Source organism: Centroberyx affinis, unplaced genomic scaffold (genome assembly GCF_046629955.1).
Source record: "Centroberyx affinis isolate AG114_WGS23_722 - 3 ecotype Tasmania unplaced genomic scaffold, CSIRO-AGI_Caff_v1 ptg003371l_1, whole genome shotgun sequence".
NCBI classification, from domain to species: domain Eukaryota; kingdom Metazoa; phylum Chordata; class Actinopteri; order Beryciformes; family Berycidae; genus Centroberyx; species Centroberyx affinis.
The window spans coordinates 4,517-19,292 of record NW_027281361.1 but is presented as its reverse complement, the minus strand read 5'-3'; the positions used below and the strand labels follow the sequence as shown (position 1 = coordinate 19,292).

General features: G+C 43.3%; 1 protein-coding gene across 1 annotated transcript in view; it reads right to left on the bottom strand.

Moving 5' to 3' along the window:
* Window positions 1–13,741, bottom strand: part of thsd7ab (thrombospondin, type I, domain containing 7Ab) — a 111,445-nt gene extending 97,704 nt beyond the window's left edge. The window contains exon 1 of the mRNA XM_071538914.1: window positions 13,594–13,741. Coding sequence (XP_071395015.1) covers window positions 13,594–13,741 — 148 coding nt within the window. The remainder of the gene's footprint in view (window positions 1–13,593) is intronic.
* Between the last annotated feature and the right edge of the window lie 1,035 nt (window positions 13,742–14,776).

Below are 14,776 nucleotides of genomic sequence, written 5' to 3'. Positions count from 1 at the left end.
CTACAATGGAGTTTGAAAGAAGAAAAATTTTTCAGCAATCTAAAATACCAGCGGTAAACGTCAGGTTTTGGTGTCAGTCCCTCAGAATCAAAGAGCGAGGGCTTCTTTATAGACTCACCATTTTGCACCGACGTTCAACAATCACACAGGGAGAAATCCATCATGGCAGAGGCAGATATACCAATTTCTCCACCCACAGTAGCCTCAATAGACCAGAATACAATACAGCCACAAGACATGTAGTGTTTTGAGTAAGGGGCGCATCTCTTGCTTTTTCTCGACTGGAAAACTTCTCGCTCTGTTATCACTATCGTTCTTTCCACCTACACATACATAGCACAGAGAAACCTGTTCTCTGGGGGATGTTGAAAGTCATTCTGCAAAACGGAGGAAATCACAAACTGCAGTAGAAATAGATGAGGCAGGTTGAGGGAAAGTGGGTACACCAAAAAAGTAAATTACAACACTCAATCACAAAATAACTCCTGCAATGCATTGAACATCACAGACTGATGATATCTAACAGTGTGAGTGAATCCGAGGGTGGAAGAAGAAAGTTTGAAGCGCACAGCAGCATGCCCTCCATAAACCTCTGACATGACAGTAATTCCACAAAACTTAGCATTATCTGTTTCTCATCCTTGGTATGAGAGTATGCCCCCCAACGGGTGAATGCCTGCAGCACACCAGCAATATTTCACTGCCTCCAGGAGGAAGCGACCCTATTTCTTCCCTTCCTCTGTGTGACCGCTGGGTTTTCAATAATAGCCCTTTCAGAAAAATGCACTGTGAGAATATAAACATGGAGATGACGGATGACATTTTCAGCAGCATTATCTTGCAATTAGGTGCGGTTCAAATGCTTTAAGCCCCTTCAATATCTTTCAGCCTGTGCCATTTTTTCTCTGATTGCAAAGATTTTCTGCTGTGGAGTTTCCAGATTAGCTTTGTTAAACTACACACATCTGTTATTTGTCAAAGAAATTTATCTTTCAAAGTAAGCTAGCTCTTCCTCTAAGCAACCAAAAACACAGTAACAAAATATATATAGATTCTGTTAGCAATTATCTATTGATAGTTTATAAGTTTAATTTTGAAATAAAGTCAGAAATTTGTGATAAATGGCAAATTTAATGATGAGGAATGAGTGTGAATGTTGATGCATTTGAAGTAAAGGCGACTGAGAATGCAAAAATTATACATACATGAAAGTAGCATGCAGCAGAACTCTTGCACCTAAGGGATGATCCTGATATACGTATATGCTTGCAGTAACATCACGGGCAAAAATAAAGTCATGCCACATTTTATCACACATGTCTCGAGTGACATGCAATGACGTCATCAACGCAATGACTGGTTGGCCTCTAGCTATGAGTCATCTCTGATGTGGTGGAAAGAAAACAGTTGCCGAATTTATTGCCTATTGTTATCCCATTCACCAGATGGCATAAAATGTTGTTGTTTTTTTGGTGAGCAATTACTTATTAATGAGAAACACGGAAAATACTGCAATAAAAAAAAAAAATTGGGGAGGAAGAAGAGAATGGGAGAGAAGTAGCTCATATAAAACAAAAACGGGAAAAGGGGAAATGTAAAAAAAAAAAGAAACGACATAACTACCAGGAAAATGACTGGCTGTACACACAGCAATGGAACATTTTACTCCCAAATAAGTGTTGCTGCAGGGTCAAAGTATCTAGCACATTCTGTGTGTCTATGGAGGATGAAGAAGGGCGCAGTGAGAACAGCCAGTGGCACCGAGGAGAGAGGTCACACGTGCCATGATGAATTACTGTAGCCGGGGTTGTCTGACTGCTTGTTCCTTAATGAGTCCTCTTAGGGGCGTGCACTGCGACAACACAAAAGGACAGATCAACGCTGAATCAGTCCTTATCTGGTCTTTACAGTGCGCCTGTAGTGTGCCGCTTGTTTTGGATATAATTGTGTGCCCTTGCAATCGAGTGCGGCCCGCCTAATCCTGAAATGACAACAGATAATTTGCATATTTTCCGGTTGCGCTCCATTTTGAGCACACAAGACGCAAGGGTGGAAAAACACGGGTACTAATTATAGGAATTACAAAGGCCCACATCATGTTAGTCTGTAAAAGAGACTCGATTTTCAAAATGCATGACTATGGATACCAATAATAATTATTTAATTGCCCTTAATCTAGAGCTGCAACGATTAATCGATTAATCGTCAACTATTAAATTAATCGCCAACTATTTTGATAATCGATTAATCCGTTTGAGTAATTTTTTAAGAAAAATAAATCAAAATTTCTGATTCCAGCTTCTTAAATGTGAATATTTTCTGTTTCTTTACTCCTCTATGACAGTAAACTGAATATCTTTGGGTTGTGGACAAAACAAGACGTTTGAGGACGTCATCTTGGGCTTTGGGAAACACTGATCCACGTTTTTCACAATTTTCTGACATTTTATAAACCAAACAACTAATCGATTAATCGAGAAAATAATCAACAGATTAATCAACAATGAATATAATCGTTAGTTGCAGCCCTACCTTAATCAGTATCAGAATATCTCAAAGTTCAATAAATGTACAGGAATTTGTCTTGCTCACACTGGTGAGGTGACATATTGATGGATTACAGTTTCACAGACACAAGGGAAACTCATATACAGTCCAAAGAGACATTGCAACACATACTATGGTAGCAGACTAGACTGCATACCCCTCTACAAACATATGAATTTAAATATGTGACGTATACATCGATAGATAGATAGATAGATAGATAGATAGATAGATAGATAGATAGATAGATAGATAGATAGATAGATAGATAGATAGATAGATAGATAGATAGATAGATAGATAGATAGATAGATAGATAGATAGATAGATAGATCGATCGATCGATCTAGAATCGTTCAATCCAACACCAGAATTTCGGACAAACAGGGCAAATCTACAGCATCTCAATTAGTGGGATGGGATGCTGTCTTCTGTTGCAACCCCACTTTGTAATTTAGGCTGATAAGATGGGTGTGTATATACATAAAAATCTTGCCTAGTGCAGCTTTAAATAAATATGATTTCATAGAGGCAATGTTGCAGAATTCCTAGACTCGGGCAACTCAAATGTGTCATTATATATGTCATTTATTCTCACTTACTTATAAATAAACCACAGACAAGGTGGCAGCATTGAATACCTGAGATGAGACACACTGATATGCCAAGAGATGAGAATGGATGAGAAACACCCTCTCCCTCAATCTGTCACAGGCTCGCACTGAGCTACATATAACCGGAGGTGTGATCATTGAGGAATACTCTCGCCTGACTGTAACTGCTAAAACGCATAAAAAGCTGCATGGATATCGACAGCGCGTCAGGGGCAAACGCCAAGTTTCTCTCTATGGGTTACAAATGTGAACGTACAGGGATATATGTGTGTATTTGTTGTGTGTGTGTGTGTGTGTGTGTGCGTGTGTGTGTGTGTGTACACCCGCACTAATGTGGGTGAGTGTTTGCCAGAGATCTAGTGTGAAGTGACACCCATGAGTGCAGGCCCACGCCGAACACCCACAGCACCCTGGGTAGTGGGAGGAAAAAGCTAATGGAGAAATGGATGGATAGATTGGGAGATCGATGGATGGATAGTGGGATGGCAGATTGGAGTTTTAGTTATGCAAACATTTCTCAGATGCAGAGCTGCTCTGGAGGCAGAGATAATGTCATTGGTTGAATTAAACCCCAGTGGGCGGGGCCAAAGAATCAGTTTTTCTGGAGTGCAAGTCAGGTAATGGCAACATTTAATAGCAAAGAACTAAAATATAAATAAAAAAATAAATGACAATGTCCTGTTTTTTTTAATTAATTTATGATCTTGGAAGGTCAGCAGCTAGCCATACTAGCCTATAGCTAGACAGATATAGGCTAGTATGGCTAGTTTGAACTCGGAATGTCAGATAGGTTAACGAGCTAATTGGCTAGACTGCAGTTTTTCAGTTAGCAGCAAAAGCGCTAGGCTTCATAATATTAGCTTCCCCCTCTCTAATCCCTTGCTATTTTCACAGGGCTTCAGTGAAACCATTAACCAGACTTTATCCAGGAAAACTTTGGTTCTTTGGCTCCGCCCATTGAGCCTTAACTCAACCAATGAGATTATTTGTTCCTCTAGAACAGTCTCCTGTGAACTGTTTGTGTCATATAACTCCAGTCTGCAAATGGATGAAAGGATGGATAGGAGGATGGATGGATTGATAAGCACATAGGTGCATGGATGGATGGATGGATGGATGGATGGATGGATGGATGGATGGGTGGGTGGGTGGGTGGATAGGTGGATGGATGGAAAGGCCAACAGAAAAAGAAGTGGAGATGGTGGAGGCCGACAGAGAAGAGGAGAGGCGAGGCTGTCAGCTTTTGAAGCCTGTATGGCTGAGTAGACGGATAAATGACCGAGGAAGAGGAGAAGGGGAAGGCAGAGCATCCAAGCAGAACCGTCCCAGCAGACACATGAATGGACGGGTGGGCAGTGAGCACCAAAAGAGCACTGAGTACGATGCACTCGTCATGCTAGTCTGCTGTAGGCGTGAGGAGTTAGTGAGCCTGATCAACCTAGTGGGATGTCCATACACGGTCAGCCCTGCCCCGCCCGGGGCCATCTGCTGCCCTCCCTCTAATCCAGGGGATTGTCACTGGTGATTAGCCAGCCGTTCTATCACTCTCTCTCTCCCTCTATATTTCAGGCTTATTACGTTGATGTTAGTGTTTATGTATGGTGCAGTATGCTCTCTCACCCTAAATTCCTTTGTATGGATTTTTTTATTCCTATTAATCCCCCAGCCCCCCTTCCTCGCTCTATCATATATTGTATTTCAGGCCTATTATGTAGATGTTTTTGAACGGTGTGCTCTTTCACCATAAATTCTTTTGTAGGTATTTTTGACACCTTCAAAAATACTCTCTCTTTCTCTTTGTGAGTGTAAGTAGAGTAAGTGAGAGAGAGCAAGAGAGTATTTTTTGGCATAAGACTTGAAAAGGAGTTATATGCTATTCCAGTATCAATCGCAACAATAAAGCACAAATAGGAGCAAAATAAATACCAATTATCAAATATCAATTCCCAATTGGTTGATTACCAACTGATCTTTAAAATAAGTTTAAAATCTCTCTCCTCTCTCTCTCCGTCTGTGTCTGTGTTTGCCCTGTGAGTAATAACTGCTGCCTGCTACTGTGGAGGTTAGCTCTTGGGGAGGCGCTGGGTAATAGATATGGTAATGGATAAGATTAAAAAGTGAAAATGGCAAGGCTAGGGCACACTATGCCAAGTTACATTGTGAAAACAACAAATTGGCTTTGGCTTTATTTTAACTGTGCCAAGAGCCTGGAACACAAGAAGTCCCAAATTTGAAATTCCATAAGCCCATTGGTGTTTGTCTTTATCTCACCTGCACAAATTACTATTTTCTCTTCTTTTTATGTTTTTAATTATTGTGTTTTAATCACGTCACTTCTGCATTTTATTATGGCGCAAATAAACAAAATTCAAACCAAAGTAAAACACGCACAAGTCAACATTATTCCACGGACCAACACCGTCAAATCAGGGATTGGCAAACACTGTCACAGACAATTACCTAAAGCCACTGTCCTGTCAGTGTTGTTTAGGGCACTCGGGCGCTAGGAATTACTGCCCTTAAAGCATCGTTTTCACAACCAACTAAAACCAACCACCAAGAACTATGGTCCAAACACAAGCAGAAAATCATTCAGATATGGGGTCAGTATTGCAGCAGACTGTCAATAATAAAAGCAATTATATTATTATATAAGATTCAGACCAGCCAACAGCCAGCCAGTAACTCACTATTCTAATGTAACGTGTTCATGATAATCAGCCAGCTTTAATAGCTTTAATATATGACTCCCTGACCATAGATTACACCAGTTTGTATTTACAGTTCATCACATGATCTGATGATAGTAAATTAATCTGGGATCATAAACATAGCAAAGCATGGTTGCTGCCACACAACAGTTAGAGCTTTTCAGTGCATGCAATGTACACAAATGTCAATTTCAAGATTACCCGCCGCACAATGGAGCAAGAGTAACACCCAAACTAAAACAGGCGACTTTTGTTATGTTCAGAAAAGACCATGTAAAAGACCCTCACGATTTCCCAACAACTGAGCAGAAGCAATTGACGGCCAGTGGGAGACATGAAGGATGAGTGACAGGGCTGCTGGATGGACGGGTGGATACTTGTTCCTGAGCCTCCTCCATCTCTACGACTTTATTAGAATAACATCAGGGGAGGCAGCGGCGCGGGCTGTTTCACTGAAGTAAATGTCACTGCTTTCTCCGATGGCACCGCTATTCCTCTCAACCCACTGAAGCCGCCTTATTGCCTCTCATGGGAGTCAAGAGTCTGTTTTGAATGCCACTCCCCCCGACCACGAAATTGCTTGTTTCCCCAACGCGGGCACACACTTTGTTTGGGTTTCGACTTGTGGCTGAGCATAGATTTAAGTCCTTGTTTGTCAAGACACACTGCAAGGACATGACCTCCGTACAACAGGACAATGTAAGCCACTTCTTTATCTCAAAGGAGACCCTTGAGAAGATTAAGTAAGAAAAGTAAAGCAAAGGGGACGTAATGAAGGAAATGTTGGCGGTTCGAATCCCAGGAATGCCTTGGGAAATCTGGATCGGGAAACTGAATCAAAAAAGCTCTCCGTTCCTGCAGCAACTATCCTCAAGTTGCCCTTGAGCAAGGCACTTGTTGCCGTGTCGCTAAAATAGAGCACGCACGCTCAGTCAACTTTCCCTGGAAGTAAAACAGACAAGAGCGGGTCAGTCATACACTCATCCCTTTAAAGCGGCACGTACATGCGGCTTTGATATCAAGTTGAGGCTGATAATCAGAAAAAAAACAAATCATCCCCACATAACATAAATCCATCACTGATCTGCTTACTCATGCCATGACCAACTACAAAGTATGTCGGTGGTGTAGCTCAATGACATAGTGCCCCATCTAAATATGTTATGAGCCATTTGAATATGGTAGAATAAGGGAGTGGGAATCCTCTTATGTCACTCTAAATAAAGTTTTTTGGATGAAGTGTAATCTCTAATCCTGCCATCCCTCCTATATCAGTAATAGCCAGGTCTTAGCGTAAGCTCTGCCATTTAGATTAAACAAACTCTGGCATCTCTCTGGCATCTCTCTCCACTGGATGGATTGGCTATTTCAAAACACCGCAGTCTGGAGTGGAGTGGAGAGTGGAGGGGCAGTATCTGCAAAGCCACAAAACAGATCAATCTGGGTCAAATGTGACGTACGGTATAGTGCTGCAAAAGCATTTAAAATCGAGTGCAATGTCATGGTACGTTGTTTGCTAGCTCTATATCGTTTTTGCTGGTGTGACACTGAACCGCAGACCACTGGAGCGTCAGCCAGACTCATTCTTTTTCACTGAGGAAAAAAAAAAAACAACAACTTTGAAAAATATCTTCCTTCCTCCACCAGCCAGAAAGTTGCTGAGACCACATGCCTATTGCTGTTGTTGCCTTTCCCGAGCAAGACTCCACAGGCTGCTGAGTGCTCAGTTTCCGATGCTTATAGGGCCAGTCACACACAACAGACACAATTAGCCTCCATTTTTGCTCCAAGTGAACTAAAAATGAAAACAAAAACACTGGCACAATGATTTAAAAGAAAAACCCATTGGCATAGTACTTAATGAAAAATGAAACTCCCATGGAAATTGCCTTCATTTATATGCATGGCCTAAATTTGTTGCCTGTTGCTAAGGAATTTAAAGAGTGGCTGGCCAATTACTTTCCAGGGTGTTGTTTGCCCTCAGGTGCTATGCTAATGAGGGTCACAAAGGGTCAGATTCAAATGCACTCACTAAAATGAGGAAGGAATCTCCAAGGGATATTCTCAATCGGGATGATGCCAGTCACATTCCTACTGCTACTGCACCAGACAGCTTCGCTAACTCAGTCAGACGTGTGTTTGTTTCTGGCTCAATTCAAGATATCAGTCTGATACAGTACAGGTTGGTACTAGCACAGCGCTATTTATGTCAAGGCTTTCCAGGGCCCACAGAGAAATTAGGATCTAATTTAAACCCGGGACGCTGAGGGAGGTCAGTGCTGGGGCTAGTTGAGGACACAAATCTACCAAGTATGAAGACGAAGAAATCTACTGTATGTTATCAGAAGCTCTAAGTGGAAACATTTAGCCCCAATCATTCTGGACAAATTTAGATGATCAGGGAAAACTATCGCATCTCAGTTTTCTCAGAGGTTTTCATGCGGTTCTTTGAAAGAAAATTAGGCTAGGGAAGCAACTTTGTGCTTAATTAGTCCAAGAGACCTGCAAGAGATCCATACTGTACTGTAGTGTTTATCCACCGCAAGGCTCTGCTTTTGAACTCAACTTGCCTTGTGTTAGGGTGCAACAATCACTTTGGCTGAGGGCATTTTGCCACAGTAATAACCTTGGCTTGCTGTACTGAACTTGTGAACCCGTCACACCCGCTCTCCCTCAATTTCCTGGACGGCCTGTTCAATGTGCCTGCTGTAATAGCAGGTGATTGTGGGAGAGCCACTAACAACCCTCAGCAAGGGTGACATCCTTCACTGCTGGTGCCACTGTGAAGGGAGGAATGTATTCGGCTAACAATGGCCTGTCAGTGCTAGTCGCACTGTCCCCTCGCACTGAAAGGTGACATCAGCGGGATGTGGTGACACACAGCAGCGTGTTCAGAGCGCAGAAAGCTGCAGTGGTACTCACTGTATGATACCGTATAGGACTATTACTCCATAGGGATTCCATTGTTTCTGAGAAGTGACGGGTCATTAGATAGAGATGCACAGCTTGCACATGCGCAAAGCCACACACACTTACACACACACACGCATGCATAAATGTACACATACGCGGAGTGCAAAAATACATTGCATACAGACGTGTATGTGTGGGCTATGGGCCACTAAACTTTAAAAAAAATTACCTCCAAGAATAATTTTTACCTGCCAAAAGAATTACATACATTTTTCATTGACATGTCACTGTATCCATTTTCAATGCTATTTCACGTACAGAATCAGGTGCATGCATTCAGTAAAGAGATCAGATTTAGAGTTTTAATTCAAAACTTGGTCACTCACTTATACAATGGATCTAGTTCACAATTCATGATGATGTGACTCGTCACGTTAGAACAATGTTACGTTTCTGCTAAAATTTGGCTAGTTAAGCCAGCGTTAAGGCAGCGGAGAAACAGGATAAGTTCTGCATTTTTGGACCTATATATATAATTTGTCTCTTACATACCTGTAATACATGGACCCAAAGACAATATTGGCTCCTGAGTCAGGTGTCTGTTCAAACGGCGAGCTCCCGTTGCCTCTTGCTGCTAACAAGCAGTCCAAACCAGGTTTGTCAAAATAACTCCAAAAAAGCCCGTCTGTGAAAACATGGTGACCAACCGACGTATCTCTATTCATAGCTCGGAAAGCCGCTGCACCACACCATTTCCTCTCAGTGGATAGTCTTCTCCCAAACTCTACCCAGTTCCATGTGCAACTGTTTACGATCTGACCTGACCGTCCGCAAAACTAAATCATGGCGCCAATAACGCAGTTTCACCCCACCGCAGTCAGTTCTGCTGTGGGGTGAGAAAAATAGTTCTGAGATTTCCTGATTAGTGAAAGTGTGCGTAAAAGTGGCCGAGCTAATTTTAATTTATGTACTTTGGAACTTTTGCATTTACTCTCACCTCCCCTGTGGAGACTACAAATGGTGTTTTCAGAGATTTGTGTTTGGACTGCTTGTTAGCAGCCAGAAGCTAGCAACGGGAGCTCGCCGTTTCAACCGACAGCTGTATATTCTCAATACTCTCTGCAGGTCCAAGTATTGCAGGAACGTAAGAGACAAATTATATACAGGTCCAAAATTGCTACTGCTTAGTGCAGATTCAGATTAAGAGGTAGCCAATTGGGTACCTGTTTGATACAGAGCCATTGTTTTGCTTCCATTTGATTGTCTCATGGCAGGGACACAAGTTTGTGAATACACAAAAACCAAAGACTGTACATAACCGAGGCATTCAAATGTTATCGTTTCAAAAAGATACCAACCAGTGTGGCAGCTGACGCTTACAGATTTATCCGCCAAAGACTAATTTTACCAGCATATGGAGCTTGCTGGGTGTTCATTTTGGAGCGTGTATATATGTACAGGAACACACACATGCATGTACACACACCAATAACTGGAAACACCTGAACATATGTCTGTGTTTACTTACTGGCCAATATAGTGACGGTTTAAGTGATGCTGGGAAAGTAATTTGGAGCGATTAGCTCAATAGGCTGTGCATGACTCAGGTGACTAATAGGCCTAGGGCAGAGGAACACGTGCTAAGCAGTGTGCGTTGACCTGATGAAACGAGTCGACGGCCGAAATGGGATTGGTCTGATCAGAGGCCAGGGGACACTCCTGCGTAATCTGAATGATGGATAATCTGGATCCTAATGGCAGATTAGGGGCCGGTGGTGGAGGGGGAGGAGCAACTGTGAACAGAGCAGGATATCAAATCAGATTGATGAATGGTTTGGCACCTGTTGATACCTGACTCAAGACATATTAAAGGGGAATCAAACTGCAATGCTTTGAGATGGCTGCAGTATAATAGCAAAAGTGTATATACTATGGTCCCAGTTACACCATCCTATATTGTGTATAAATGCCAACAATTTGGGGTATATTCTACATACTTGCATATACCCTCATCTACACTACTGCTTGCAATTGCTTTGTCCTCAGGCAGGCATGTGAGGTCCTGACAGCTCAGACCTGGCAACCTTGTCACTCCACCAACAGAGTCTAATGAAGCTCACGCAGCACCAGAATGGGAGAGACTGCACCTGCTGTGTGTGTGTGTGTATGTGTGGGTGTGTGTATGTGTGTGTGCATGCTCTCTACTGTATGTGTGGCGTACAGAGGCATGCACCCAGCACTTCTTTATTATACATGAATATTCTCGAGAAACGGTAATATTTGTTACATCCATTGTCTGGGCACTGTGGCTTTGACCCTTGTACTCCCTATTATTGGTCGTTTATAAGGTTGCCATTTGAGGAATTTTAGTGTATTTTACTGCTGCGGTGATTGGAAGTAACTCTGGATTTTAAAATGCAATGCAAAATATGCCTGTGTGCCAGGCAGAGAAAGAGAGCAATAGAGATGCAGAGAAAGAAGTGCATAGGGAGTGCACAGTTGAGAGGCAGCGACAAGAGGAAAAATGGTGTGAAAATAGCGTCTAAGAGGGAGACAAACTCCCTGCAATCTTTCAAAGGCCCCAGAAAACTGTGGCAAGCCATTATCACCATCATCATCAGCATCGTTCTCATGGTGGCTGTAATCATTCTCCTTTTTTCTCCAGTTATCCTTACTGCCACCTTCAGAAACATCACTGCCAGCGTCTGGCAGAGCCTGTTGTCTCTATCTGCCTCATTTGAATAGAATTCTCTAAGCAAAAAACATTGCCGAAATGTCTCACCTTCCAAAATAGATAGATCATATTTTCACAGAAGCCAATAAAGGCAATGCAGGCCCAATTCCCCACAGTTTTGAAGACAGGGGCTGTATTTCAGCTAGACTCATCAATATGCAAAACATCAGAGCATTGCTTGCCACAAGAATATTCCCTCCACTGCACACTCCGCAAATGTGCACAAACATCATCACTTTTTTTTTTTTTAAACAAGCTTCGATTGGCAAGAGAAAGTATGCAAATCTTGTGCAAACATAATCACATTTTGATGAAAAGCACTGGGATTCAAAGCACTAAATTGTCCTGTGTGATTTTAATACTCTGCAGGCAATTGTCAAACCAAAGAGGCACGGAAAAAAAGAAGACTCCAGGGCTGAAATCAATGCGCTACCTTTTATTTGGAAAGAAGTGAACAAACTCCCAACACTGGATTACATTTCAAAGCACAGAGCCTAGAGCTTTCCAGTTGGGTAGATAGCGTGTATAGCGTGGGAGAAAGGTGCTGTAGTGTGGGAGAGAGGCGTAATCACTATGACCTACAGTAGGGTAGATGTAGGTTAAGTTAGTCCCCCTCTCTGCCTGCAATGCTCACTCTGCCTTTCTCTTTCTCAAGTCTGCTCCCTGGGCTGTCTTTCCTGGGTTGTTAAATCCCTGCTCCTTTAATCTCCTTACTCAGCTACATCCTCTTTAAAGATGCAGAGCCACAGGAGAGACGTGGTTACGTCGACCAGGGACTGGCACTGGGCGAGGCGGGGCAAGACAAGTGAGGTGGGGGTTTGAGTCCGGGTTAGGGAGGGAAGAGTGGTTGTATGGGTGTATTGAGACATAGAGTTGTTGGTGATTTGTGTGTTTGTGTGTGAGAGAGGACGCCCTTAACCTTCTGACCTCTTCTGTGTCATAGAGGATTATAGCCGGTGGAGAGAGAGATGGTCAAAGAGTAAATTAATACCTCTTAAAGAAGGATTTCCAAAACATTTTTAAAAAACTGCAGAGTAATCATACTCTAATTTTCCCAATGCCCAATAGCAATCTTGCAGGAGATGTTCTGTGCTGATTGGAAGATCCTCTATACCCTGGATCCTTAAACTGCTCATGACCCATAATGGGTTGTAGACTTATTGCCGGTGGCTCCCTCAAATGACAACAGTAATAATATGGATCACAGGAGACTGAAGTGACTCAAAATGGGTCCTTCCCTGGTAGGTTACTGTAGCTACATTCAGTACAGCGCAGAGCACATAACACCAGTGACATAGATCAGAAATACTGTAACCACCCATCAATCCCATTCACTACATGGAGGCAGTTTAACCACCACAATCCCCACTTACTCAGTGCTGATGTTGTGAACATATCAGTATCATCAAAGCGATTCCACCCAATTTCCTTCACCCAGTACTATTGTGCGGCAAATGCCTATCAATCATCTGCATGCTGTATCATACAGCAGCAAATTTCAATTATGGTGCATCACCTGAGAGTCAGGGAGATGAAAGTAATCCATTCATAAATGGATCATAGTTGTGCTATGTGTCACATGCAATCGGTATGAGGAGACAGCTCTACAGTAGATTTCTGGGTCATCTTTCAAGTGCATGTATCTTTGAAGTTCACCAGCGTTGAGTCGTATATCTCAAACAATGAATTTCTCAGACAACCAAAGTGTGTCATCTGCAAGAATTCTGGACCAGTGCGAGTCAATTAAACATGAAAATATGGCTGTTTTGCATTAAATCCTAAGATCCTGCTCTTATTTTCATGATAAAAATGGAAGAGATACTGCTGGAATCTGCTGGTTTTAAAGACTCTTCTAACAAGGCATAACACCTTGGACGAGCTCTAACACAATAGGCATTTTCTACAAACGATGAAGTAAAAGCACACACATGATATTCTAAATTCGATCTCGCTTCTGAGTGTAAGAGGTCACATAGCACCAACAGCACACACAGATTCAATACCAACCATCCCTAACGCTCTGCACGTAAACCAACGGATCTCATTTCATTTCTGTTAAACGGTTTAGCAGTACCTGTTTCCCAGAAGTAGACAGACTTCCCATCATCTGTCTGTGTGCGAGCCTTCCAGAAACCACAGAACAGCAGCAGTGTCACCAAAAGGTACCAGCTTCCCTCTGTCCTTTTTCGGAGGGTCCCTGCGCCCCTCCACCTCAGCCCCATGGTCCACCACAGGATAAAAGTAAATCCACTCAGCTCAGAAGGTCAGCGAAGGCAGCCGAAAAATCACCGCTGGTCCAAAAGGCGACGAGAAGTGAAGTGTGCTTCAGTTTGAGTGTGTGTGTATGTGTGTGTGAGAGAGAGAAAAAGAGAGGGAGAGAGTGTGTGCATGTGTGTGTGTGTGTGATATCAGTCCTGCTGGAGTTTAGGTCCGGCACTTGCTCTTCTGAAGGACAGAGAGAGTGGATTCTCCTTTTTGTTTTCCTCCCAACTTCACAGGATGGTCCCAGAGGGAGGCTGTCAATGAGAGGGATTGAGCTGCAGATGGATGATACAGTCTCCCTCCTCCATGGTATCCGGTGCCACTGTTGCCGTTGCCGCCTCTGTCCTCTGGCTGTGGAGCAGTGACAGTGGGTGAGCGTCTGCAGTGTTGTTCGCCTCCCTCCCTCTCGCTCCCTCGCTCACTCTCTCTCTTGGTCTCCCATTCGCTCACTCATTTGCTCTTCTCCCTGTGCCACCCTGCACTCTCTCTCTCTCTTCTCTTCTCTTGGGTTTCTTCTTCTATTTTTTTCTCGCCTGCCCTTATCTTCTCCTGCCTCTCTCTCGTCTGCCCTTTATTATTGCACATCTCTCACATGCTCACTTCTCACTTTCTCTCCCTCTATCTCCCTTTTTCTCTCTTTTTTCCCCCTTTCTCCAGCCTAGGGCATGAGGACGGACACGTCTCCTCCGCCTCCTCCTCCTCCTCCTCCACCTCCTCCACTCGTGCTCCACTTGCAGTGCTGGGAAGACGACTGGAAACCAGCAGTGCTCACACAGGGCTGAGGAGCTCCCATAAGCACCGCTCCCGGGATCAGAGAGGCAGAGAGACAAGCACAGCTTAATGCAGAGCGAGAGAAAGTGGAGGGGGGGGGTGGATGGGGGAAGCAAGGAGGGGCAAAAAGCTGAGGGAGGGAGGGAGAGAGAGAGGGAGAGAGAGAGAGAGAGACAGACAGACAGAGGGGGGTGTTTATGCTTGTGAGAAAGGGGTGCAACAAA